Source organism: Lepidochelys olivacea (genome assembly GCF_965140295.1).
Source record: "Lepidochelys olivacea isolate rLepOli2 genome assembly, chromosome: 1".
In the NCBI taxonomy this organism is placed as follows: Eukaryota; Metazoa; Chordata; order Testudines; family Cheloniidae; genus Lepidochelys; species Lepidochelys olivacea.
The window spans coordinates 211,091,129-211,118,270 of record NC_140411.1 but is presented as its reverse complement, the minus strand read 5'-3'; the positions used below and the strand labels follow the sequence as shown (position 1 = coordinate 211,118,270).

The following is a 27,142-nucleotide window of genomic DNA, read 5'->3' as shown; positions in this document are numbered from 1 at the left end:
TCTGAGTTTTAACCTCAAAAGCTTTTGGCTAGAAGTTGAATACATTAAACTTTAATCCTCTCCCTCTGCATTTTGACAAACAAATTCCTTCCTTGATTATTTGGCATAGACTGCTCTGAACTGGTAGGAAATTGTTTGCCAGGTATTTCCTTTAGAACTTTGAGAGTTTTGTTGAATACAGTTTTGTAATCCCCTTTGATTTTAACTATGTTTTAAGGATATTGTCCCGTTACAGATAGATATTCTCTCGGAATATACATTTCCAGAATTACTGGCTACTTAATGAAAAGCTTCATGTGGAATTTCTGAACTCATAAATCAGTTCTAGCTTGTTTGGCACAAAGAATGGATTGTCCGGAGAGATAAAGAACTGCTTAAACTAACCCCCCTCAACCCAGAATTCTTGTTTTTTCTTACAAGGTGGAACTTTGTGGATCATAAAAACTCCAAATTTGATTGATAAGACCAAATAAAGAAACCCCAGCAACAGCAAACAAGTAAAACACTAAAAAAATGCCCTAAATAACAGAACCCTAGTATTGGATAGACGGTCAATCTTTACATATGATACAAGCCTCAAATTGTATGAAATTTACACCACAGCATATTGCTATGTTTAAAAAAATTGTATTATGTAAAAAGAACAAAGCAAACTTTATTCTAGTGGTATTTGCATGAGTGTAGGACGGTGAAGGCTATAGCCATCCTAACAAAGTATTTTCATATATTTTATTTATTAACATCATAAAAGAGATGATTTATCATTTTATTTTCTCTGAACTAGGCTACTTATATTAAATCTACACAGCATCAAAAGTCCGATTATTTATTGTGTTTACGTTTGCTGGCCTCAGATATAAAACAGTTCTTCTATATGATTGTCTTTTTGCATTTTGATAACCATCATCAAAGAGGCATCTCTGTCTGGGTGAGATGATAATAAAATTCAGGAGGATAAATTCACTCTGAAAGCTGTCATTGAAAATAGAGGAATAGGGCTGTGGAATACCTGATAGGCTATTCACAGATAATCAAAACAGTCCTTTTCCAGAAGATTGATATGCAGTGTCTTTTGTTCAGGTTTCTTAAAGAAACTTATGGTGATGCATGCCAGTGAAATGGAATGAACCTTTTTGTTCTACAACTGACTTGACTATGTAAAGTACAGTGGTTCAGTCAGTGAAACAGCATGTGTCATGAACTGTTTACAGACAGCAGGCTTATCTTTCCCTTAGAAGGGGCTTATCTGTACTAACAGTTTAACAAAAAGTTGAAATACAGAGGAGAGAATTACATTGTGGATATCCCATCATATAAAGATTAGATTTCACTGTATTGCCAAGAAATGAGCTCTGTGTTCTTAAGCGGTCTTGAGAGCTCTGTTACTCTCTGATGTGACACCTCCCTACTGGCAATTTCACATTTTTTTCATGAATGTCAGACCCCAGACACACATGCATACAAAACAGTACAGATTGTAATGCCAATCCTTATCCATTTCATATGTACTGGATTTTTCATAAATGGGAATATCGCATAGGAGTAAAGAAATTATATTACCCTATACTTGATACTGGTACAGCCCCTACAGGAATACTGTGTACAGTTAAAAAAAAAAGGAGTACGTGTGGCACCTTAGAGACGAACAAATTTATTTGAGCATAAGCTTTCGTGAGCTACAGCTCACTTCGCTGTAGCTCACGAAAGCTTATGCTCAAATAAATTTGTTCGTCTCTAAGGTGCCACAAGTACTCCTGTTCTTTTTGTGGATACAGACTAATACAGCTGCTACTCTGAAATGTGTACAGTTCAGGCATCCACAATTCAAGAAGGATGTTGATAAATTGGAGAGGATTCAGAGCAGAACCTTGAGAATGATTCATATATTCCAGCCTGAGAAGGGACCCCTGAGATCATCTTGTCGGATTTCCTGTGTGCCACAGGCCATAGAATTTCCTCCAAATAATTCCTAGAGCAGATCTTTTAGAAAAACATCCAATCTTGATTGAAAAATTGCCAGTGATGGAGAGAGATGCACCATAGCCTTTGGTAAAGTGTTCCAATGGTTAATTACCTGGGCTGTTAAAAAACTGTCAAGGCTGAATCCCTACTCTGTCACTCCGAGTGCAGAAGTGGGGCCTGCAAGGATTTTAAAAATCAATACTTGCCAATCCAGGCTTGTATTAAACTCCCAAGGTTACAGCTTTTCTCTGACCATGGCTTGGTAAATGCTGCCACCATCCAAATGCAACAAAACCCGCTTTGAACCCAGGAAGGAGCATTTGGGAATTCCTCCCTGTGGGGTGCCCTCAAGCCCTTTCACCCCATCTCTGGGGAAGAGCTGAAAAAGGAAACAAAGGAAATTAGCTGTGGCTACCAGGTAATCAAACAACATGCACAAACCTCTTAGGACACCAAAAATCCAATCCTCTCCTTAAAGGTAAATTTTATTAAAAACAAAAAGAAAGAAAATACGTCTGGAATTTAGGTTTTTGCTCGATTTTAAAAAGGCAATTCCAAAAATCAAGCACCCAAAATAGCTTTCTTGGGGGTTCAGCTTAAAGGTTACAAGCAAACAAAAGCATCTGGCGTTAGCACAGAGGAGTCCGCAAGCCAATAAGAAATAAAATAATTAACCGTAATCGCATCTAGTTAACATTCTGATCTACTTACACATTGGAGTTCAGATAAGTAGTTCTAGGCATGATCTGATGACTTGTAATTATACCTGGCTTAGCTGCTTATAGCATGGCTGCTGTGACTCTTTAGCCCAGAGAAAACAGACAAAGGGAAAGTCTCTTTCCCAATTTTAAAAAGTTCTACCTTCCCACTGGCTATTTTAGTCAGGTGCCCACTTTTTTTCTTTACCTGGGGGACTTTTTAACCCTTTACCGGTAAAGCAAGTAAAGAACAGTTACCAGGAGGGATTTTACAGCTAACTGGCTGGCTGGTGTCAATCAAAGGGAGCGATCCCCTCACTTTATTTATTACAGGCACCCCAAATCAGCAGGCCAGCCTGGTTCAGGTCGGGTCCACACCGGCTGGGATTTTTTTCCTGGTGGCTTAGGAAACACAGTTAATACGATACATGCACCTCTAATTTTACTAATAATTACATGAAGAACTAAACAGTACTTTTTACATTTTAAGGACTACAATGACGTAGAATACGGGGACATTTTTACCTGGCTGATTCTGGGAAACCTTCCCGGGAGAGAGCATCAGCCACTTTGTTAGAAGCTCCTGAAATGTGTTGTATTTTAAAATCAAAGTCTTGGAGTCTCCACCGAAGGAGTTTCAAAGTCTCCACCTAAGAAGTTTTTTCTTAGTCTCTTTGACTGTGTGAAACCACTTCAGTACAGCATGGTCAGTCTGCAGGTGGAAATGCCGTCCCCAAATGTATGGGCGTAGCTTCTCCAGAGCATATACAATGGTGTAAAATTCTTTTTCTGAGACTGACCAGTAGCTTTCCCTCTCAGAAAGTTTTTTGCTGAGAAACACAACAGGATGGAATTGTTGATCTGATCCTTCCTGCATTAAAACTGCTCCCACGTCACACTTGGATGCATCTGTGGTTACGACGAATAGGTGGTTGAAGTCCGGGGCCCTCAGTACAGGGTCAGATGTAAGGGCTGCCTTAAGCTGGTTAAATCTTTTTGACACTTTTCAGTCAACTGAACGGCATTTGGCTGCTTTTTCCTGGTCAGGTCTGTCAGGGGGTGGCAATTTGGCTGTAGTGTGGTACAAATCGTTGGTAATACTCGACCAAGCCCAAGAAGGATTGGACCTGCTTCTTTGACTTACGGACAGGCCAATTTTGGATAGCATTAACTTTAGCCTGTAGGGGGTTGATAGTTCCTTGACCCACATAGTGTCCAAGGTAGATTACCCTGTTTAAGCCTATGTGACATTTTTTGGCCTTAAAAGTTAATCCTGCCTCCCTTTTGCCCTGGAAGACAGCTTGGAGGTGTTCCAGGTGTTCTACCCATGAGTCTGAGAATACAGTCACATTGTCGAGGTAGGCAACTGCAAATTCCCCAAATCCAGCCAGAAGGTTATCTACCAGTTTCTGGAAAGTGGCAGGTACATTTTGCAGTCCGAAAGGGAGCACATTAAATTCATACAGCCCTACATGGGTGATGAAGGCTGACCTTTCCTTGGCTGGGTCATCTAGCGGCACTTGCCAGTACCCCTTAGTTAAGTCTAAGATGGAGATGAACTGGGCATGTCCCAGTTTCTCCAATAGCTCATGTGTGCATGGCATTGGATAGTTTTCTGGGTGAGTTACAGCATTCAGTTTACGGTAGTCCACACAAAAGTGGATTTTCCCATCTGGTTTGGGAACCAGAACCACTGGAGAGGCCTATGCACTCTCAGAGGGGTGGATTACACCTATCTGTAACATGTCCTTGATCTCCCTTTCTATTGCGGTTTTGGCTTGAGGAGCCATCCTGTAGGGTTGGACTGTAATTGGGCAAGCATCTCCTGTGTCAATGGAGTGGTACGCCCATTCTGTCCATCCTCCTGGATTTGCTGTCGCTGCTTATGCCCCAAAGGTCATGGAAAGGCTCACCTCTTCTACGCCACCATTGCTTTTTCCTTCATAGTAGACTCCTTCAGGCCTCTCAGTGTTGTCTTTCTCCTGGGCTGTAAACTGGAGAAACTTGATTTCTCGGGAATAAAAGGACTTTAGAGAATTAACATGGAATACTTTAGGTTTTAGGGTAGGGTCTGGGAACACTATGAGGTAATTAACAGCTCCCAGGCGCTCTCAGACCATAAATGGCCCCTCCCATGATGCTTCCATCTTATTGCCTGGAGTGTTTTCAGGACCATGACTTGGTCACCTACTCTGAAGGAATGCTCTCTGGCATGTTCATCATACCAGGCCTTTTGCTCTTGTTGAGCATCCTGTAGGTTTTCTCGAGCAAGGGCTAGAGAGTCTTGGAGGGTGTTTTGCAGGTTGGTTACAAAGTCCAAAATGTTAGTTCCTGGAGAAGATGTAACCCCCTCCCACTGTTGCTGTAATGGTTCCTTAACTTCATGGCCATAAACATGTTGAAAGAGTGAAAACCACAAACTGGGATGTGTGTACAGCCCTGTAGGCAAAGAGCAACCGCTGCAACACTAGGTCCCAATCATTGGAGTGCTCGTTCACAAATTTACATATCATGGCCCCCAAAGTTCCATTAAACTTCTCCACTAGACCATTCGTTTGACGGTGGTAAGGGGTGGCAACCAAGTGGTTTACCCCATGAGCTTCCCAAAGATGTTTCGTGGTCCCTGCCAGGAAGTTAATTTCCGAATCCGTAAGGATTTCAGAGGGCCAACCTACCCTGGCAAAAATGTCTGTCAATGCCTGGCTCACGCTTTTAGCCCTGGTGTTGCTTCGAGCTACTGCTTCCGGCCATCGGGTGGCAAAATCCATGAAAGTCAGTATGTACAGCTTTCCTCTGGGTGTCGTCTTAGGGAAAGGACCCAGAATACCCACAGCTACATTCTGAAATGGAACCTCAGTGATGGGGACTGGCTGGAGAGGGGCCTTGACCTGGTCCCATATGCTTTATTTACAGGATTGGAAAGCATGCCTTATAGTGATAGAGTCCAGGAACTGAATAATTTAAGTTTAATCAAGAGCAGGTTAAGGGGTGACTTGATCACAGTTCTAAGGGGAACAAATATTTGATAATGGGCTCTTCTGTATAATACACAAAGGTATAACAAGATCCAGTGTCTGGAAATTGAAGCTAGTACAAATTCAAAGTGCTAATAAAGGCAGCGAGGGTAATTAAGCATGGGAGCAACTTACCCAGAGTTATGGTAGATTCTCAATCACTGGCAATTTTAAAATTCAGATTAGATGTTTTCTAAAAGATATGCTCGAGTTCAAACAAGGGTCACTGTGATCATCTTGTCTCACCTCCTGCATGATCACAGTGATCCCTTCTGACCTCATAGATTCTAAGGACAGAGGGGACCATTGTGATCATCCTGTAGAACACAGACCATGGAATTTCCCTGAAATAGTTCCTGTTTGAACTAAAAACATATCTTTTAGAAAAACTGGTGACCAGTTCGCCTGGCATAATTTGGAGCATATTTGCAACTGCTGTAACTTAAACATGGCTGTCCATGGCCCTAAAGGACTATTTCAGCACCTAAAGGTAGCTGGAACACAGTGGCACTTCGGCAATATCTTCTGTTTCCTTGGCCACACCCCCTACAAGAGCTGCAAGGGTGATGCTGTAGTTCTGTTACAGCTGGTTTGCATCATGGGTATTCCTGAGTGGAGGGGGTAGGACATTGGGAAGTGGGACGTGAGTTTGAGTGGCAGGAGGACTGGGGTAGACTAGGGCAGGGGCACCTGTCAATCCCACATTCTCCCTTCCCATGTCTGTGCCACATATGGGGGACTCCTGCCCCTCCAAGGGGGATGATTCCCCCCTCATATGAGCTAGGTCCAGGATAAAAGAGGTCTTGCTTCTCTGGGGGTGGCTGAGCATGTGCATGAAATAGTGGATGGCTTTACAGAAATGGGTTTCCCTAACTCTGGAGGGGCGATAGATAGCACACACATTCCAATTTTGGCACCAGACCACCTTGCAATGGAGTATATCGATAGGAAGGGGTACTTCTCCGTGGTGTTACAGGCGCTTGTGGATCACCGTGGGCATTTCACTGGCATCAGCATGGGGTGATCCGGGAAGGTGCAAAACGCATGCATTTTCAGAACACTGGGATGTATAGAAAGCTACAAGTGGGGGCTTTCTTTCCAAACCAGAAGATTACAGAGGGAGATGTTGAAATGCCCATAGTGATCCTGGGAAACCCAGTGTACCCCTTACAGCCCATGGCTCATGAAACCTTACACAGGAAACCTGGACAGCAGTAAGGAGCAGTTCAACAATAGGCTGAGTAGGTGCTGGATGACAGTGGAATGTGCCTTTGGCAGTTAAAGGTGCGCTGGCGATGCCTTTATGGCAGGTTAGACCTTAATGAGGATAATATGCCCATTGTCATGGCCGTGTGTTGTACGTTGCATAATCTTTGTGAAGCTAAGAGTAAAAGGTTTGCTTGGGGTGGAGTGTTGAGGCAGACAGCTTGGCAGCTGATTTTGAGCAGCCAGATACCATGGCTATCAGAGGAGCCCAGAGGGAGCAATTTGAATCAGGGAGGCTTTGAGGCAACACTTTGAAAATGAGAACCAGTAATGTATATCTCTATGATTGGTGGTACAATGTTACATTACATGTAGTTTTCCTAGGAAGCAATGGTGACATTTGGGGCCTTACATTCCAGCAAGCACATGAATAAACTGCCTGTGTATGTATTGGTAGTGCCTGCTATCTCAATTTATAGAAAACAGATAAAGTTGACAGGTTTCAGAGTAGCAGCCGTGTTAGTCTGTATCCGCAAAAAGAAAAGGAGTACTTGTGGCATCTTAGAGACTAACACATTTATTTGAGCATAAGCTTTTGTGAACTACAGCAGTTTATGGATCCGATGAAGTGAGCTGTAGCTCATGAAAGCTTATGCTCAAATAAATTTGTTAGTCTCTAAGGTGCCACAGGTACTCCTTTTTTTTTCTCAAATAAAGATGAGTTACCATCAAAAAACTTTGCTTTTATTGCACAAAAAACAACACACACAAACACACAAAGATGCTTGATGGGAAAGCAGGTACCAGGGAAGGGCAGACTTTCAACGCTGTGTGTAGGTTCAGCTATCATTATGAAAGTTGTCTGCGGGGGTGGAGCGAAGGGGAAACTGAGAAGTCCCGGAAAGGACTGTGCGGATGGAGTTGGGGGGGGGGAGGAGCTTTGAAAAGAGTTCTGAATGTGCTGCTGGAGAAGGCTGGCATGGAGCTGCTCAGTCTTCAGCATTATTAAGGACTTCAGCATCTGTGTTTGTGCCTTCATGACTTTAATCATCCGCTCAGTAGCATCCTTAACAAACTCATGATTTTCTTTTCTGTTCTGCCTTTCGGTTTCCCTCCACTCCTTTCGTTCCCTTTTCTCTGCACTGGAAGAGTGCAGTACCTCCCAGAACATGTCTTCTTTGCTCTGTCTTGGGCACTTTCTTATCTGGCAGAGACACTCGGCTGGTGTGTATTGGGTGTTCCTGAGGGTCACATCTGCCAAGCACAAGGAACAATGCACAGAAGCATGATTGTTAAATTCACGCACAGCATTGAAACATTTCAGTAAAATACACCTTTTGTAACATAACAATCACTTTCTCACTGACCCTTGGCAAGCACACATCTCTTGCAAACTCCCAAAGCATGGTGAGTACTGAGGGGGAACGCTCCCCATGTGGAAAAGAGCACTCACTCTGCAAGGGTTGTGGTGCAGCCAACTAGGGGGAAAAATCGAAGATTCTTCCATACTTTTCCACAGGCAGAGGTCATTGTAGCAGATGTATCACTGCTAAGGGTAAGCAGGAAAATGAGAGTACATCTACTACGTGCTTATGGCTTCTGCCCTGCTCCCTATGCTGCTTGCCTATGTGCCGCTTTGGTTCCTGCACAAGTGATTGCTGAATGGCGCTGGAAAGTTCCCTACAATGGGGGAAGTAACAGAGCTGCTCTGCCACGGAACCTTCGGCAGAGGATTGCCGAGAATCTCCAGGAAACTTTCCTGGAGATCTCTCTGGAGGATTCCCATGAGATCTCAGCGTGCGTCAACACCCTGTTCCACCATACTGATTAGCTACACAGGGAAATGTCCAGCTCACAGAAGCACAGCCAGCCTTCTACATTTCTATACCCTGCATCCACCTCCACACTACAGAAACCACAGCCACTTACCAGACATCTCCTCTCCTACTTCTTGCTTGTAGGAGAGCAACTAGTGAGACTGGCTAGACACCTCTAGAGTGGTGAACAGTTCCTGGCTGCCTGCTCCACCAGGCGACCCCTCCAGGAGCTCCACATTGTCATCTAACTCCACCTCTTCATCAATGAATTTGTCCTTCAGGTTAGGTCCTCTTTCCACCCCCTCCAGGCCCGCTGAAGTATCCACGGGGCTCTTGGCGGTGGAGATGGGATCGCCACTGAGGATAGTGTCCAGCTCCTTATAGAACCAGCAAGTCTTAGGTGCAGTAATGGAGCAATGGTTTGCCTCCTCGTCTTATGGTACACCTGCCTCAGCTCCTTTATCTTCGCTCTGCACTGCAGCATGTCTCAATCATAGCCCTTTTCACACAAGCCTCAATAAATGTGCCTGTAGGTATCCCAATTCCTATGGCTCAAGTGCAGCTGGGACTGCACAGCCTTCTCTCTCCATATACTGAGCATATCCAGCAGCTCCGCATAGTTCAAGCGGGAGAGCGTTTGCTGTGATAACCAGCCATGGTCACTTGGGAAGATGTGATGAGAGCTCTCCATGCCAAGCAAACTGGAAATGGAATTTCAAAAATTCTAAGGGGGCTTCTAAGTGGGAGGGGCGGATGGTTGTTTACCTGGCTGCAGGGCAGTGGAGTTCAAACTACTGACCAGAGCTGTCACAATGGGCATTGTGGGACACCTGCTGGAGGCCAATTAAAGCGATAAAATCAAGCGTGGTGTCTACACTGGCACTTTGTTGACAAAAATTTAAAGGAAAAAGACTTATGTCTCTTGTCGGGGTGGGTGTATTTTGTTGCCAAAACAGCACATTTTTACTGCCAAAAGTCACATCACATTCCCACTTCATCACAAGTATGCAAATATGCATTATTTCTATGCAGAACTATGTAGGTTTTGTCAGTATCAGGGCATAAGGCTTTTATTACAAAGGATGTTGTCAGCAGTGAGCGGGAATATGAGAGGATTCTAATGCTTTAATTATGGTTAAGAAAAATGTAGGCTGAGATAATATCTTGTGAATAAGTGTAAGGAAGTTGTAAAAAGAAAAGGAGTACTTGTGGCACCTTAGAGACTAACCAATTTATTTGAGCATGAGCTTTCGTGAGCTACAGCTCACTTCATCGGATGCATGCTGTGGAAACTGCAGCAGACTTTATTTATACACAGAGAATATGAAAAAATACCTCCTCCCACCCCACTGTCCTGCTGGTAATAGCTTATCTAAAGTGATCATCAGGTGGGCCATTTCCAGCACAAATCCAGGTTTTCTCACCCTCCACCCCCCCACACAAATTCACTCTCCTGCTGGTGATAGCCCATCCAAAGTGACAACTCTTTACACAATGTGCATGATAATAAAGTTGGGCCATTTCCTGCACAAATCTAGGTTCTCTCACCCCCTCACCCCCCTCCCAAAAACCACACACACAAACTCACTATCCTGCTGGTAATAGCTCATCCAAAGTGACCATTCTCCCTACAATGTGCATAATTAAGGTGGGCCATTTCCAGCACAAATCCAGGTTTTCTCACATCCCCCCCACCCCCATACACACACAAACTCACTCTCCTGCTGGTAATAGCTCACCCAAACTGACCACTCTCCAAGTTTAAATCCAAGTTAAACCAGAACATCTGGGGGGGGGGGGGGATAGGAAAAAACAAGAGGAAATAGGCTACCTTGCATAATGACTTAGCCACTCCCAGTCTCTATTGGCCCACCTGATGATCACTTTACATAAGCTATTACCAGCAGGACAGTGGGGTGGGAGGAGGTATTTTTTCATATTCTCTGTGTATAAATAAAGTCTGCTGCAGTTTCCACGGCATGCATCCGATGAAGTGAGCTGTAGCTCACGAAAGCTCATGCTCAAATAAATTGGTTAGTCTCTAAGGTGCCACAAGTACTCCTTTTCTTTTTGCGAATACAGACTAACACGGCTGTTACTCTGAAGTTGTAAAAGGCTGTGAAGTGGTTTTTAAATTGTACACGTTATATTCTTTCTGGGGAGTTGGCTAAGTGTGTGAGTTACACTGGAATCTGGAACCTCCTGATTGTTATAATGCCATGGGCCAGGGTGAGTATGTGCATATTGAGGCATTGTTCAAAGAGCGTAGAGAGAAAGTAGCATGAGCAGCCTTCCCCCCGCACCCCCACCCCGCCTTTAATAGTGTTAGATGGAATCTTGTGGGTGAGAGGGAATGGATTGTAAAAAGAGGTGAAGAGCTGGTACACTTCATCAACTGTGGGGCTGGCAGAGTGTGTGTTAATGGGGCATATTGGGACACTTCTGAAAGAGGGCAAAGTTAAGGTTGCCCATGCAATGTTAACTGCGTGTTTCCTGCTTTTCAAAAGTTTGAATTTTGCTCAACTCAGCATTCTGTAAGGGGACAACATGCCACCAAGCAACCTTAACTCTGTGTTAATTTAGCTTTTTGCCATTGAATACACTTAGACTTTTGTGAAGCATTTGACTCAGTGCCAAAAACATTCTGTTTAAAATATTAATAATTAGTACTCTACAGTATCAATAAAGCACATATTAAATTAATTCAGAACTGGCTGACTTCTCTCAAAAAGTAGTAGTCAATGGGGAATCATCATCAAATGGGGGTGTTTCTAGCAGAGTTTCACAGGGATCAATTTTAGACCTTAACTCTAGGTTAACTAAGTTTTTTTTGCCATTTAATAATACAAAATGGAACAAGCATAGATTCTGGTGTGGTTTCCACAGGTACTGTGACAATGTGACAGGTTCCAGAACCCTGCATAGTGAACCACCATAAATTCAGGTTCTAGAATGCTGCATAAAGATGCAGATTAATTACTGTTGTTAGGTGGGCTTTGTTAGTTAGTTAGAAAATGATTTGGAATCATTCTTATGTGGCAGAGGGACCTAGACTAGAGACTGAGCAGAATTAATCCTTCAGGGAAGTCAGATTTAGGGAGAAATCTTAGGCTGAGGTTTTTTTAAAGATTGTTTTTGAAGGTGTTTTCAAATACCTAATATTAATTGGGAGATAAGGTGGGTGAGGTGATACGTTGTATTGGACTAACTTCTGCTGGTAAGAGAGACAAGCTTTTGACCTTACACAGAGCTCTTCTTCAGGTCTGGGAAAGGTACTCAGAGTGTTACAGCCAAATACAAGGTAGAACAGATTGTTACGCATGAAGAGTTAACAGGTCGCAAGAGACTATTCAAGGTGAAGTGGGGAGTTAATGGTCTCTGTGACACTCTGAGTATCTTTCCCAGAACTGAAGGCGAGCTCTGTGTAAGCTTGAAATCCTGTGCCTTTCACCAACAGAAGTTGGTTCAATAAAAGCTATTACCTCACCCACCTTGTGCGTCTAATATCCTGGGACCAACATGGTTACAACAGCACTGCAAATAATAGTAATTGGATTTTTTTCATATTCTTCAGTGTGTATCCAAGGAGCAGCATTGCTGAGCATGAAAGCACAAAATTGAAACTTCATGTTCAAATCTTAGTGAAATGTGGAAAGTGAACAAGTAAAAATTAAATCATAAATGTGAAAAGAGAACAGAAAAAACTTTGGTTTTGATCATCTAAAGTTTTCCTAATGGGATCAGGGGGATATATATGTTTTAAAGTGACAATCTCTCTTTAATTTATAGTAAGCTAAAAAACCCCAGGTTTGTTAGAAATTCATCCTTCTGTCTACTGTCACAGGTGTTCAAGCTCAAAGCAGTGCAGCTGGCAGGAAAGCTTCTTCCAGCATTTAACACACCCACAGGCATTCCCTGGGCAATGGTGAATCTGAAAAGGTAACGGATTTTCTTTTGTCATAGTTTTAAACCAAAAATTGTTATGGCACATCTCTGTCCTTTCTAAGTAGAAGAAGTGTGTAAGATACAGGGCGAAGTGATATTCACTACACTTGAGAGTAAATATACTAGGAGCCTGAAGACTCTGCCTCATGTGCATTAACATTAACTGTAGCAGATTGTGACTGCTCTCATTTTGCATATGAAGATTCAGCCCACTGTAGCTCCATGTCCATTATGTAATGCTATGAATTGGTCTAGAACCTGTAGTCAAAAGGGGCACATGAACATTATATAATGGGACCTGCAGTATCTGTAGGCCACACCTGGTCCAGGCAACATAGTTAAACTCCATGAGCTTCATGTGTTGTGTGGGCTGTGTGCTGGCCACACCTTTCTCAGCAGAAGTTCAAAATACTTGTAAAGATGAAGGGACTTATTATCCAGTCAATCATATCAGTTTCACACTGATATAAATCTACTGATTTAGTGGAGTTACTCCTGATTTACATTGGTATAACTGGAAGAAGAGTCTTGACTGATGGTTACGTATAATGTCCTTCTCTGACTAAGTCATCTCACGTTTATATTTTTAAATTACATTTTCAATTAACATTTGTATGTACTTTATTTATTTCTTGTGCAGCACCCTGGGTTTCACAGTCATTATTCCAGTTTAATGTAGCCTCTAAACATTCTAAATTCTAAGATGACTACATTAAGAGGGAGCTAAGTTTGAGAGTACATAAAAGTAATTTAGGGTAAAGTATATTACAGAGATGTTTGTAATTATCCCAAAACAAAGCACTATAAATCCAGGAAATTCAGATATGTTAAGGTATGGATATCCAAACATGTTAAGGTATGGATATGAACAATTTAGGGCACCCAAATAACCGTAACTCTACCCCATGACACCACACAGTGAGCATATGATTAAGGCATTTTAATATTTCTGATTTCAGATTAAATCAAACTGATTTTTAAAGACACATTAGATTTTGTTCTTTCTCTTTTGTTTTCCTCCTTTATTTCTTCAGGATGAAGTTAAGGTTGTTTGGATGCCCTATAGCAGGGGTTCTCAACCTTTTTCTTTCTGAGGGCTCCTCAACATGCTATAAAAACTCCAGGGCCCAGCGGGGGTGGAAGAGGGAGATTCGGGACTCCGGGCCAGGAGTGGGACCCTTAGACATGCATAAGTGTAGGTTGACTTCTATTTTGGGGTGGCAAGGGCTGGCAGGGCTCAAGCCAGCTCCGCACAGCAGGGTCCAGGGAGGAAGCACCACCTCCACTCCCTGACTCAACTCAGCAGGCCACCAACCCTGTCTGGGTTGTGGAGGGATGCAACCAAAACATATAACTCAAAGGGAGGACTCAGCTCAAAAAGTTTGAAAACCGCTTAGGGTGCAGGCAAGGGGTAGCTGGGGACTGTGTGCAGTGAGGGGTGTAACGCAGGGTGCAGCCAGGGGGTAGCTAGGGGCTGTTGGTGGGCAGGGGGGTAACTAGGGGGCTGTGTGCAGGCAGGGGGGTAGTTCAGGTTGCAGGGAGATGGGTAGCTAGGGAATGGTGTGCTAGGAGGGCTATGCTAGGAGGACTTCCTCTGTGGTGGCTGCTCCCCAAGGGCTCTGCTGGCCCGAGAGCCAGGTCCCCCGCCCAGGCAGGTCTTATAGGCTGCATGAGCAGTCAAAGGGGGCTGGGAGTTGAGGAGCAGCTGCAACCCTGGCCACCAGCAGCAGACGGGAATGTCATGGCTGCCTGCTCCGTGGCACCACCAGCCAGAGAAGCAACTGCCCCCCACAGCCTGGCTTCAGCTTCCCCTTTGTCTACGTCCTGGCTGGAGGGCAGAGCTTGAGGAGGACTGGGGGAGAGGAGAAGGTGAGGGAGTGGAGCTGCCCCTGTGACTGCCCCACTCTGGGTAAGGCAGTGTAGTTTTGGGGGGGCAACACCCTTGTGCCCCCTTAACTCTTCCCATGGGCTCAGGGCCTGTGCCTGAGTCAGGGATTGAGCCCCACCGATTCTGGCTTCAGCCTGAGGTGGAGTGCACTTGGGCTCGGGGCTTCGGCCCTGCGCTGCTTGCGGCTTCAGCCCCGGAGCAGGGGCCCGGCTGCCAGCTTCAGCTCGTGGAGAGGGTGGGGCACTGCGGCTCATGGTTTCGGCCCCACAGCTCCTGGCTTCAGCTCTGCGGGGGAAGGCACGGAGAATGGGGGTGCGCTGGGACTTGGAGCACCAGGTTTCAGCCACGGACCCCAGTTGAGAACCAATGCCCTATGGTTCATTTCCATACCTTGCAATTTTTTTAGCACTTTGAACTTAGAAATTTAACTCTGAATTTCCTGGGTTTGTAATGTTTGGGGTTGGGATAATAACAACATCTCTGTAATATATTTTACCCTAAATTACTGTCAAGCATTGTGAACCTTAACTCCACGTTCACATCATTTTTGTCTGGGAATTTCCATATGGGTGTTTATGATTGTTTTTTGAAATTATTAAAAATTTCAACATGAATGCTGAACAACAAACTCAAAAGTAATGATTCTCTGAGATTCATCTAATGATCTGTAGTTATGTCATATCAACTGGAAATCATTAAAAATGTGTAACTGTTAGAGTCTGATTCACTGGTACACTTTGGCTGCTTTAGGCTGCTCTGGAGCAACACAAAGTAGCCAGAGCATACTGGCCAGTTAAACTAGGTTTACAGCTGCTTTGCATTGCACGAGCAGTGCAAGTCAGCAGGAGATATATCCCTTTTTCTTCCTCCCTACTGTTCTCTATACTCCCCTGCACACAAAAGTCCTAGCTTCTGTCCACTGTTCATATACACTGCAAGTTTTCTATTCCCTCTTGTCCTCTCTGTTAAGTAGATCTGGAGCAGTGGGTGACAGTTTTAAAATAAATATTTCAGATTAATAGTTATTTTTGCTGTCATTTTCATAACTGAAAATGTATCTGTCATCAGAGGCTGAAGAATAAAATCTCCCTAACAGAAACATATGACGAGTCACATTTCAAAATGGCCGCCATTTCCCATTGTCTTTAATAGGCCTGAGGCCACAGGCTACCTTTTGTTAAGATGCCTTCTTACAAAACAGGTACTGGCTCCCATTGTTTCCTGTGGAAGTGAAACCAAGGTGTCTTCATAGAAGATGGTGTCTCCCTATGCTATCAGGAAATGGAGGAGAGGATTATGAAAAGTCGGTGAATGGAGAGAGTGGCCATTTTGGCTAAGCACAGCATGTGGCCTCAATCCCATTGAGAACAGTAGGAGATAGCAGCCATTCTGAAAGAGGGGAGTTCACTGTCAAATTTTCTGAAGTAGAACGAGAAACTGTCATTTATGAAAATAATGGCAAAAGTGATCAACCAAAAAAGAAAAACAAAAAACACTGCTTTCAAATACAGGCAACATAAAATTTCAGTTAGTTTTAACTGTATTTTGGAGTTTGAAGAGTTTGCATTTTTCCATTATTGTTAGCTCAACCAAAAGTAATGGGCTTGGTGACATTCTGAGTGACATTCTATCACTGTGCTATGCAGGAGGTCAGAGTAGATGATCAAAATGGTCACTTCTGGCCTTAAAATCTATGAATTATTCTAGATATTAAAAAGAAGTCAGACAACTGATAATAAATTTCTTAAAGAACCCATTTTAATTAATTTCAGTTAATAAACTTATTCATTAACTTATAAATGCTAAGGGCTTGTCTACACAGGAAAGTTTTTTCCATATAGATAAACTTCAGGTTTTCATCATAAACTCCCTTACATTGACACACAAAAGTTCTTTTTTTGATTAGCTGGCATCTTATCCCACTTTAATTGGGAAGCAACCTAACTCTTAGGCCTGGTCTACACGACAAGTTATGTTGATATAAGGAGTCTTGCTTCAACCCAGTTGTGCATGTGTCTACATTTAGATTTGTCTCCGACTGAGTAAGTGGCCTGTTATTCCAACGTGGTGTTGAGCCAAGGTTTATGTACAGAGGTTGGCACGGCACACATGTAGACACTGCATTACCTTTGTCAACCCTAACGGTCCTCCAGCAGTTGTCCCACACTAACTGCTCTGGTCACCATTGTGAACTCCACTGCCCAGGGGTCACGTAGACTGGAAGCCAACCTCACTTTTAAAGCCCTGTGGATTTTTGAAATTCTTATTCCTGATTGCCTAGCTTGGAGAGCATACCTAGCAGCTCTCCGCTGTTGTGTGCAACTGCCTAGCTGACCATGCCAGCTACACACTACAGATGTGCTCCAGCCTGGAGGAGACACGATATATTGGAATTCCTGGGCCTGTGGGGAGAAGAGGCTGTGCTCAGGGTATGCAGGAGAAGTGGTATGATGGACCAGCAGCAGTGCTGCGTGAAAGCCAAGGAGCTTGAGCAGGCATACCAGAAGACCAGGGAAGCCAAAAAACAATTAGGTGTCAAGCCACAGACCTGCCATTTTGCAACGACCTGCATGCCATACTCGGTGGAGAGCTTCACCCACCCACCCATCACAACACTGTCAATATCTCCAAGGAGCCCAAGTCGCAAGTCTCTGCTGTGAACAGAAAGGAGGATGGGGGTGGACAAGGAAGAGGAGGAGGATGGGGGACAGGCAACTGGATCCAGCTGGACAGCAAGCTAGGACCTGTTTTTTACGCCACTGCAGACCAGCCAGTCCTGCCAATAGAGAGCATGGGCAAGTCCAGTGCAGGGGAAGGAACCTCAGGTAAGCATGTACATAAATTTTCCATTCCAGGGATGGCCCCCTCAAAATAGCAGGACACAGCTTTTGACTTTTCATTAATTTACTCATACTAGAAGAACCAAGAGAAGTAGAGTTGCTATCTGCTTTTCCATTCCCTCTAGAGTTAGGTGCAGGAAGACAGAGCATGCAGACCAGTTTGTTTATGTATACAGGGGTGTCCCTTGAATCCTTCTGAGCGATCTCTATGAAATTTTCACAGAGATTCTCTGTTATACTTTGCCAAAGGGTTCTAGGGATGGCAGCCTTATTTCTTCCTCTGTGGTAAGATGATTTCCCACAGCACTCAGTGATAACATTGGCAGGCACCATTGCAATACACAGCCTAGCAGTATACGGACAGAAGTAGCTTCAGGATGCCAGCAGCAGCTGTGTTCTCTATGCCTTTGTTACCATTAGGAGTGAGATATCAGCTAAAATCACCACCACCTGTGGGAAAAGGTGCCAGTATTCAGTGCCAATGCCCTGTGTTAGTAGTTTTATGCAACCGAGAAATTCTCTCCTCATTTCCCTAATCTCTAGTGGGCCATACTTACCGTGACTGATGCTGTGACTGGTGCCATACACAAGCAATCCCAACCAGAAGTGAAAATGAACTTGTAGTTCTTGAAGCTTTAGGGGAGCAAGGGGAGCAAGTTCTGCATCTTAAATTTCAGTTTCCATAGGGACTATACTGACAGCGGTAACTTTATGTGTTTATCTGCAGCTGCTGCAGCCTTGAGGGTCTTCCTCTCCACACCTGCAGAATGCCTGACCCAGATAAGGAGGAGAAAGAAGAAGACTTGGGGTGACGTTCACTGAGCTTCTTCAAGCCAGTGCTGCACTGGATTTTGAGCACAGGGACTGCAGGATGAACATTGGGGACAGCCTGGAGAAGGAAAGAGTGGAGAGGAGGAAGGTGCAGGAAAAGGAGAGGGAGATGCACCAGGACATAATCAGGCTTCTCAGGCAGCAAACACAGATACTGCAGACTCTGGTGGACCCGCATTTTGAGAATCCCATGCTCGCCTCCCTCTGTAGCCCATTGAGAACTCAATATCGGGACCTTCCTATATCCCCTGTCCCCTTCAACATCCCACATGGCATCCAGGACTGCCTCACTATCTCTACCACTCCACTCTGCGGGACACTGAAGACAATCACAGCTTCACATACACTTACCTGTGAAAGTGATGGTTGGTGTAGATGTAGCTGAAATAGGCATGAATGTTCTTTCCCCTTCATAAGTTCTGTTCTGTTCATTTAAGTTTCAGTAAGTTTATTTTAAATATATTTATTTTAAAATTTCAGTTTATTTTTTTTCACTGAATTCTTGTACAAAATAAATGTCTGTTATTTAAAACATAACTCTTTTTTATTTGTTTGCAACATCTACTACCAAGTGCTTAACAGGTATGAAAGCAACCAGGTACTTGTTACTGACAATGTGACACAACTCATAGAATAAGCCATAAACAAAATTAATAGATGTATTGACAGTGTTATGTTTCTGTATGTACAGCAATTACTGCATGATTCCTATTAGGCCACAAAAGAGCAGGGCCGGATAGAGTACAGTACAACAAAATGCATTACATGGCTTACTGTAAAAATGGCCTTTCAAAACCCGCCCTGAGCTTTGAGCTCTTCTAATAGCTCTTGTGTCTGCCTGTTCAAACTCAGCAGACAGCCATTCCACAGCTACGCTCTACCCAGGCAGAAAGGTTTCCCCCTTTGCTTCACAGATATTATTCAGGACACAGCAGGTAGCTATGATCATTGGGATATTTTTCTCACTGAGGTCCAATCTTGTGAGTAAACAATGCCAGAGTCCCTTCAGTCCACCAAACGCACATTTAACTGTCATTCTGCACCTGCTAAGCCAGAATTTGAATCGTTCCTTGGTGTTGTCAGGATGGCTGGTGTGCAGCTTCATAAACTAGGGGAACACTGGGTAGGTTGGGTCGTGTATCATTTTTGGCAATTCATAGAATCATAGAATCATAGAATATCAGGGTTGGAAGGGACCCCAGAAGGTCATCTAGTCCAACCCCCTGCTCGAAGCAGGACCAATTCCCGGTTAAATCATCCCAGCCTGGGCTTTGTCAAGCCTGACCTTAAAAACCTCTAAGGAAGGAGATTCTACCACCTCCCTAGGTAACGCATTCCAGTGTTTCACCACCCTCTTAGTGAAAAAGTTTTTCCTAATATCCAATCTAAACCTCCCCCACTGCAACTTGAGACCATTACTCCTTGTTCTGTCATCTGCTACCATTGAGAACAGTCTAGAGCCATCCTCTTTGGAACCCCCTTTCAGGTAGTTGAAAGCAGCTATCAAATCCCCCCTCATTCTTCTCTTCTGCAGGCTAAACAATCCCAGCTCCCTCAGCCTCTCCTCATAACTCATGTGTTCTAGACCCCAGTCATTTTTGTTGCCCTTCGCTGGACTCTCTCCAATTTATCCACATCCTTCTTGTAGTGTGGGGCCCAAAACTGGACACAGTACTCCAGATGAGGCCTCCCCAATGTCGAATAGAGGGGAACGATCACGTCCCTCGATCTGCTCGCTATGCCCCTACTTATACATCCCAAAATGCCATTGGCCTTCTTGGCAACAAGGGCACACTGCTGACTCATTTCAACATTCCCAATAGTAATCCGCCAGTTGGGAAAGAAAGTCCCTCCTTGCAGCTTTCTGAAAAGTCCTGTGTTCCCTTCCATGACCAGTCCTCTCTTATGTGGGTGAAGCATCCTCAGTGATCCACCAATGTACTCTGTGGCAAGGCGGTCTAGTGCCTAAATAGGGATATCCATGCTGTCTGTCACTCCGCTACAGTTGAGGAACCCCACTGCTGCAAATCCATCCACTATGTCTTGCAAATTGCTGAGAGTCACAGTCCTATGTAGCAGGAGGTGATTAATGGCTCTGCATATTTGCATGACAATGGCCCCTCAGTGGATTTCCCAACTCCAAATAGATTTCTGACTGACCTGTAGCATTCTGGCATTGCAAATTTCCCCAGTGCGATCGCCACTTGCTTCTCTGCTGTTAGTGCTACTCTCATTCTGGTGTCCCTGCACTGGAGGTTGGGGCGAGCTTGGAACACAGATCCAGGAATGTTGCCTTGTGCATCTGAAAGTTCTGCATCCAGTACTCATCATCCTAAGCCATTGTTATAAATGCGATGCCTCTGATCCGTGTTAGTTTCTCAGGCCTAGAAGTGGCTCTCCACCATCTACAGCTGCTCTGTGAACACCAACAACAATTTTGAATTGGTTCTCGCTATGTCCCATAGCAACGTGTCCTCCATGTTCCCCACTGATTCGGTTCTTCTGTGGCTCTGCAAATACTGCAGGATTGTGCACCCTGTGCTTGCAATGCTCATGACAATAATGCAGAGCTGGGAAGGCTCCATGCTTCTGTGAGAGATGGCAGATAGTGATGAGGGCTATGCAGGTTTGTGGGATTTTGAAAAAAGGTGTGAAAATTATGGGATACAGATCACATTGTGGGATGGAGACTTTGCATGTTGGGAAGTTGACCCCAGGCTCCCAGTCATCCCGGCACAACTCATTTTGGCACCATCATGAGTTACCAAAACTTCCCAAATGACTGGATTCACAGTTTTCAGAGTAACAGCCGTGTTAGTCTGTATTCGCAAAAAGAAAAGGAGGACTTGTGGCACCTTAGAGACTAACCAATTTATTTGAGCATAAGCTTTCGTGAGCTACAGCTCACTTCACTGGATGCATACTGTGGAGACTGCAGAAGACATTATATACACAGAGACCATGAAACAATACCTCCTCCCACCCCACTCTCCTGCTGGTAATAGCTTATCTAAAGTGATCACTCTCCTTACAATGTGTATCATAGCTTATCTAAAGTGATCACTCTCCTTACAATGTGTATCATACACATTGTAAGGAGAGTGATCACTTTAGATAAGCTATTACCAGCAGGAGAGTGGGGTGGGAGGAGGTATTGTTTCATGGTCTCTGTGTATATAATGTCTTCTGCAGTCTCCACAGTATGCATCCGATGAAGTGAGCTGTAGCTCACGAAAGCTTATGCTCAAATAAATTGGTTAGTCTCTAAGGTGCCACAAGTACTCCTTTTCTTTTTGGATTCACAGTGGGATTCGTGCCCATGGTGCACTGCACTGTGCATTGGTACAAGCACTCCTGGTGAGTACATGCACCACCGACACAAGGAGCCAGGTATGCACACATATAGGCGATGTACTAACTGCAGAGGCTTTAGGCCGACATAATTTGCTCAAAATAAGTTTGTAGTGTAAATGTGGCCTTATTTCAGAATGTTACATGGTTTGTGTGGAAGCATCCCTATTTTGGATTAACTCTGCTGTTTCAGGCAGTCCTCCCTCTGCTATCCCACACTGCGTTGCTTCACACCTGCACTAGCCTATCTGTTTACTTGTATGCCCTCTACTACTCCAGGTTCATCTTGGCTGGATTTCACCTCCATGTTTAAATGCTGGCACAAATCTAGGGGTGCCCCTTTGAAATTTCAGCTTGTGAGAAGTTCACACTTTTGGACTCTCATATCCATTATAGCAGCCATGTGCAGTGTCTTCATATGGTTCTGTCTTCATTGGCCACTGGGGAAAAGAGCATGTTCAGGCCCATATTAACAGCAAATGCAGGAGAAGTCTCAGAGCCATGCCAAAGCAAAGGAACTCCAATAGAATTATAAAAATGCTAGGGACAAAAGTAAGACCTCTGATAATGTTCCCACTACTTGCACCTACTATGAGAAAATGGACTGTATTTTTGCCAAGGATGCCACCACCAAACTCTGACATGGGATTCTGGACAAGTTGACCAGAGTATCAGAAGGTGCCCAAGGCATCATGGAAACCAACCAAGAGGTGATTCCTCCGGACCACCAAGATCACTTCAGCATGCCAGACTCTGAGACTGAAAAATTTCATTGCTATTCAGCTCCTCACTAATAACATCAATCCCTAATATCATGATTGTTACACAAAGCATATCCATTGCATTCCTTTCCTTGGTTACAGTACATTAATTTTCCTGTACTACATGCTGGCCGCAAAGTAGGAGCACAATGCATCATTGAGCCTAGTTGCCTAACTAGTTGGGCCATGTTGCAGAGGCACGCTCTCTTGGCTGTTCACACATTCAGAAAGTCTCTCCACCTTTGCCTCCCAGCCCTTGGTGAGACTCTCTCCTTTGCTCTCACTGATGTTGTGCAAAATGCTGCAAGTGTCTATCACACAAGGCAGATATTGCTCAGAAGCCTCCAGCCTTGACATGAGACACTGCCACTTTTTCTTCAGTCTACCATATGCAGACTTCATATGTCATTCTGCAGCTACTCAGGTTATAGTTAAACAGCTCCTTTCCCCTATTCAAGTTTGCAGTAAAGAATTTCATAAACCAGCGTGATGGGGAAAGGCCAGATGGCTATAGAAAAGTAGTGGGAGATAGATATATTAGCTCCAGACTAAACAAATCCCTGGTACCAGGATAAGTTAAATGGCAGCTGCTCCAGGCCAATTAAGACACCTGGGGCCAATTAAGAACTTACCAGAAGGCAGGGAGAACACTAGGTTGATTGGGACACCTGAAGCCAATCAGGGACTGGCTGAAACTAGTTAAAAGCCTCCTAGTTAGTCAGGTGGGTGCGGATGTCAGGAGGTGTGGGAGGAAGTTGTGCTGTTGGAGAGGCTGAGTAGTACACACCATATCAGGCACCAGGAAGGAGGCCCTGAGGTAAGGGTGAAGTGGAGCCTGAGGAAGTGGGGACTGCTGTGGCAAAGTAGCCCAGGGAATTGAATGTGTCATGTTTCTAAAAGGTCAGCTACCATAGCTGATACTATTAGGGTCCCTGGGTTGGAGTCCGGAGTAGAGGGCGGGCCCGGGCTCCCCTGTTTCCCCCCTCCTCCTCCCCAATTAATCACTGAGACTGGGAGACAACAGAGAATGTGCAAGGGAGGATAGCTTCTAGCTTCTCCTCACCTCCCTCATTGGCTTATGATGAAAATGGCTCAGTAGACTGTGACCCTTGTCTCTAGAGAGAGAAGAGTTACGTGGAGGGTCACTGTGAGCCTCTGAGGCTAGCGAAATCCTCCAGGAAACGCGGGACCCACGGAGACAAGGACAGAGCTTTGTCACAACTGGTGTGAAAAGTGGGATTTCGTTCACAACGTGGCGGAAGAAAGAGGTTTAAAAAAAAAGTGCACTGGGGTTTTGGATTTTTTTTTGTTTTGGTTTGTTTGTTTGCTTTGTATCACAATGGAGGAAGTGGTAAGAGCTCTGGTACAAGCCACGGCAGCCCAGCAGGAGGCCACCTGGGTTCAGGCAATGGCGCAACAGGAGTCTATGTGGCTACAGCAGGAAACCAATCAATTATTGATGAGCCAGGCAACCCAAGATCATGCCTTCTTGAGAGAGGTGGTGGACCAGCTGAAGATCCTCACCACCCAGGCCCAGGGATCCAGTGGGACGCGAACCCTGAGGGCCACTGGTTGTCTTCGAAAGATGACGTCAAGAGATGACATAGAGGCATATCTCCTCTCATTGAAAAGGACTCCTCAGCATGAGGTGCGGCCCCAGGAGCAGTGGGCCAGCATTCTCACCCCTTTTTTGTGGGGAGAGGCCCAGAAGGCCTACTTTGACTTGCCTCCACAGATGCCACTGACTATACCCGTCTGAAGTCACAGATCCTAGCACGATCAGGGGTGACAGCAGCGGTAAGGGCCCAGAGGTTCCATGAGTGGAAATACCAGGAGAACAAACCCCCGAGGTCCCAGCTATTCGACCTCATACATCTCGCACAGAAGTGGTTACAGCCCGAAGTGTGCAGCCCAGAGGAGATTTTGGAGACCCTGGTCATGGACCATTACATGCAGGGACTGCCGCCAGATGTCCACAAATGGGTAGGCCAGAACAATCCGTCCACGTACGACGAGATGATCACGCTGGTAGAAAGATGGATGACAGCCAGAGAACTGACCCGACTACCCAAGGAAAGCCCCTTTCGAAGCAAGCACCCAACCCCAACCCTGAAAGGTTGGGCAGCCAAACCCCAGGGAGTCCTAGGTGGAAGAAGTTGGGGGCTGAAAACCAGCGGGGACACCAGAAGGAAGGCATTGGCCTGAGTGGGGGGAACCCCGGGACTAAACCCCCTAACCGCCAGGATAGGGGAGTGATTAGAAGCAATTATAGATGTTATGCATGTGGGGAGTGGGGACACATAGCAGCACAGTGTCCCAGCACCGAGGAGCCTATGCAATGTAACTGGGGGATTGGGAGGTCCCATGCTCCCTTATCCACCTTGTGGGGGTCTCATTAGCACCGCATAATTACACCAGGCCAGTGAGGATAAATGGAGCAGAGACTACAGCGCTTGTGGACTCTCGGAGTGGTATCACCCTCATGTCAGGTAAGCTGGTAAAAAGTAGTCAGCTGCTACAAGCCAAACATGTAGCAGTGACGTGCGTACATGGGGCCGTGAGCCATTACCCCACAATCCTGGTGGAGATAGAGGTTCAGGGGAATCCCATTGAGGTGACTGTGGGAGTAGTTCCTAAACTCCCATATGCTGTAGTCATTGGGAGGGACTATCCAGGGTTTGATAATTTGCTCCCCCCGGAGAGGCTGGAGGGAGGTGGGGATACGGAGGACAGCGACTCATCACCGGGGGAATGTCAACCCCTGATGTTGGCTGAGATTTCTCAGGATCTGTTCTCAGCCCCGCAAAAGACCCGGAAGACAAAAAAAGAGAGGAAGGCCGCAAGAGCCTTGGAAACCCGGATCCTGACCCAGGGCCAGAAGACCTCCCAAGTAGGCAGATGGGTGCGAGCAGCCAACAGAGAAACTTCCACCACAGAAGGTGAGCCAGAGGCTGCCCCCATCCATGAGGGCAGTGAGCCATTGGAAGAAGCAGAAGCCAGCCCCTGGGAGCTTGGGCAGATTAGTCCCGGGAGAGAGACTTTTGGGCGGGACCAGGTGGAGGACCCCAGATATGATAACTCCAGGAAAGAGATGGCAGAGATTGATGGGATACCTGTGGATGGGAAGGTCCGGGGTCCTGTACCTTACTTATAGTGAAGAAAGATCTCCTGTACCGCCATGGTGCAAATGCGGGAGCAAGAGGTACAACAACTTCTGGTGCCACGAAAACATCAAAAAGCCATATTGAGTCTTGCCCACAATCATCTGTTTGGAAGATACCTAGGGACAGAGAAAACCCAGGCACGGATCCTGCGGAGGTTCTTCTGCCCAGGAGTACATGAAGATGTCTGATTATACTGCACCGCTTGTCCAGAGTGTCAGTTATATAGCCCTCGCCCGCACTTACGGGCTCCTTTGATACCTCTTCCAATAATCGAGGTTCCTTTCGAATGGATAGCCATGGATCTGGTAGGGGCCCTAGAGAGGACAGATCAGGGCCACCAACATGTGCTTGTTGTACTGGGCTATGCAACCTGGTACCCGGAAGCTGTTCCCCTCCGCAACACAGTTTCCAAGATAATAGCTAAGGAGCTAGTACAGATCTTTGCCCGGGTTGGGCTACCCAAGGAGATATTGACTGATCAAGGGACACCTTTCGTGTCCAAGTTGATGAAAGATCTCTGTTCGTTGCTCCATGTCCAAGCCCTACGGACCTCTGTATACCACTCGCAAACAGATGGCCTTCTGGAAAGGCTCAGTGGGACCCTCAAGACCATGATCAGGAAAGTGGTGAGCCAGGATGGGAAAGATTGGGATACTCTATTGCCTTACCTCATGTTCACCATCCGGGAGGTCTGCAAGCCTTCATGGGTTTCTCTCCATTCGAACTACTATACGGGCGCCATCCCCAGGGCATATTGGATATAGCCAGAGAAACCTGGGAAGAGGAGCCAAATCCCGGAAGGAACAGAGTCGAGCATGTACTGCAGATGAGAGATCGGATAGCCCGAGTTATGCCCATTGTACGGGAACAGTTGGAGAGAGCACAGGAGACCCAACCAACCCATTATAACTACCAAACGAAGCTTCGACAGTTCCAACCAAGGGATCGGGTGATGGTACTGGTGCCCACAGCAGAAAGTAAACAGTTGGCCCAGTGGCAGGGACCCTACGACGTAATCGAAGCCGTGGGAGAAGTGAACTGTAAGGTGTGGCAGCCAGGCTGCCTTAAATCGGAGCAAATTTACCACATCAATCTTCTAAAACCTTGGCACGATCGAGAGGCATGCTTAGTCACGCAGGAAACCCTCCCCCAGGAGGATAACTTACATGAGCAAGTGAGGATATCAGCTTCTTGCGCCTCTTGCTCCCAGCTCCTCACACGCACACCACAAACTGAAGTGAGCTCCTTTTTTAAAAACCCAGGTGCCCTGATTAGCCTGCCTGTCTTAATTGATTCTGGCAGCTTCTTGATTGGCTGCAGGTGTTCTAATCAGCCTGTCTGTGTTAATTGTTTCCAGAAAGTTCCTGATTGTTCTGGAATCTTCTCTGTTACCTTACCAGGGAAAAGGGACCTACTTAACCTGGGGCTAATATATCTACCTTCTAGCACTCTCTTGTAGCCATCTTGCCTGACCCTGTCACATTAGCTACTAACTGGCAGCAGTCAAGGGTGATAAGTTTCCAGATGGCGATGGCTATATTCTCCAGGCTGAGAGGAGGTTTCAGGCTTGTGTTCTGCTGCTGCAGCAGCTCCAGGTGAGCTCTGCACAGGCCTCTGGGAAAGTCGCCTTCCTCAGCCTGAACATCAGCTGGTGCTGGTCGGCTA

General features: G+C 45.4%; 1 protein-coding gene across 2 annotated transcripts in view; it reads left to right on the top strand.

Moving 5' to 3' along the window:
- The window catches only part of MAN1A2 (mannosidase alpha class 1A member 2), a 301,819-nt gene that overhangs the window by 169,366 nt on the left and 105,311 nt on the right, over positions 1 to 27,142 (top strand). For both annotated transcript variants that reach the window (XR_014714217.1, XM_084648770.1), the window contains exon 6: positions 12,542 to 12,636. Coding sequence is in view for 1 of the 2 variants with exons in the window: in XM_084648770.1 (XP_084504896.1) it covers positions 12,542 to 12,636 (95 nt within the window). In the remaining variant the exon portion in view is untranslated. The remainder of the gene's footprint in view (positions 1 to 12,541; positions 12,637 to 27,142) is intronic.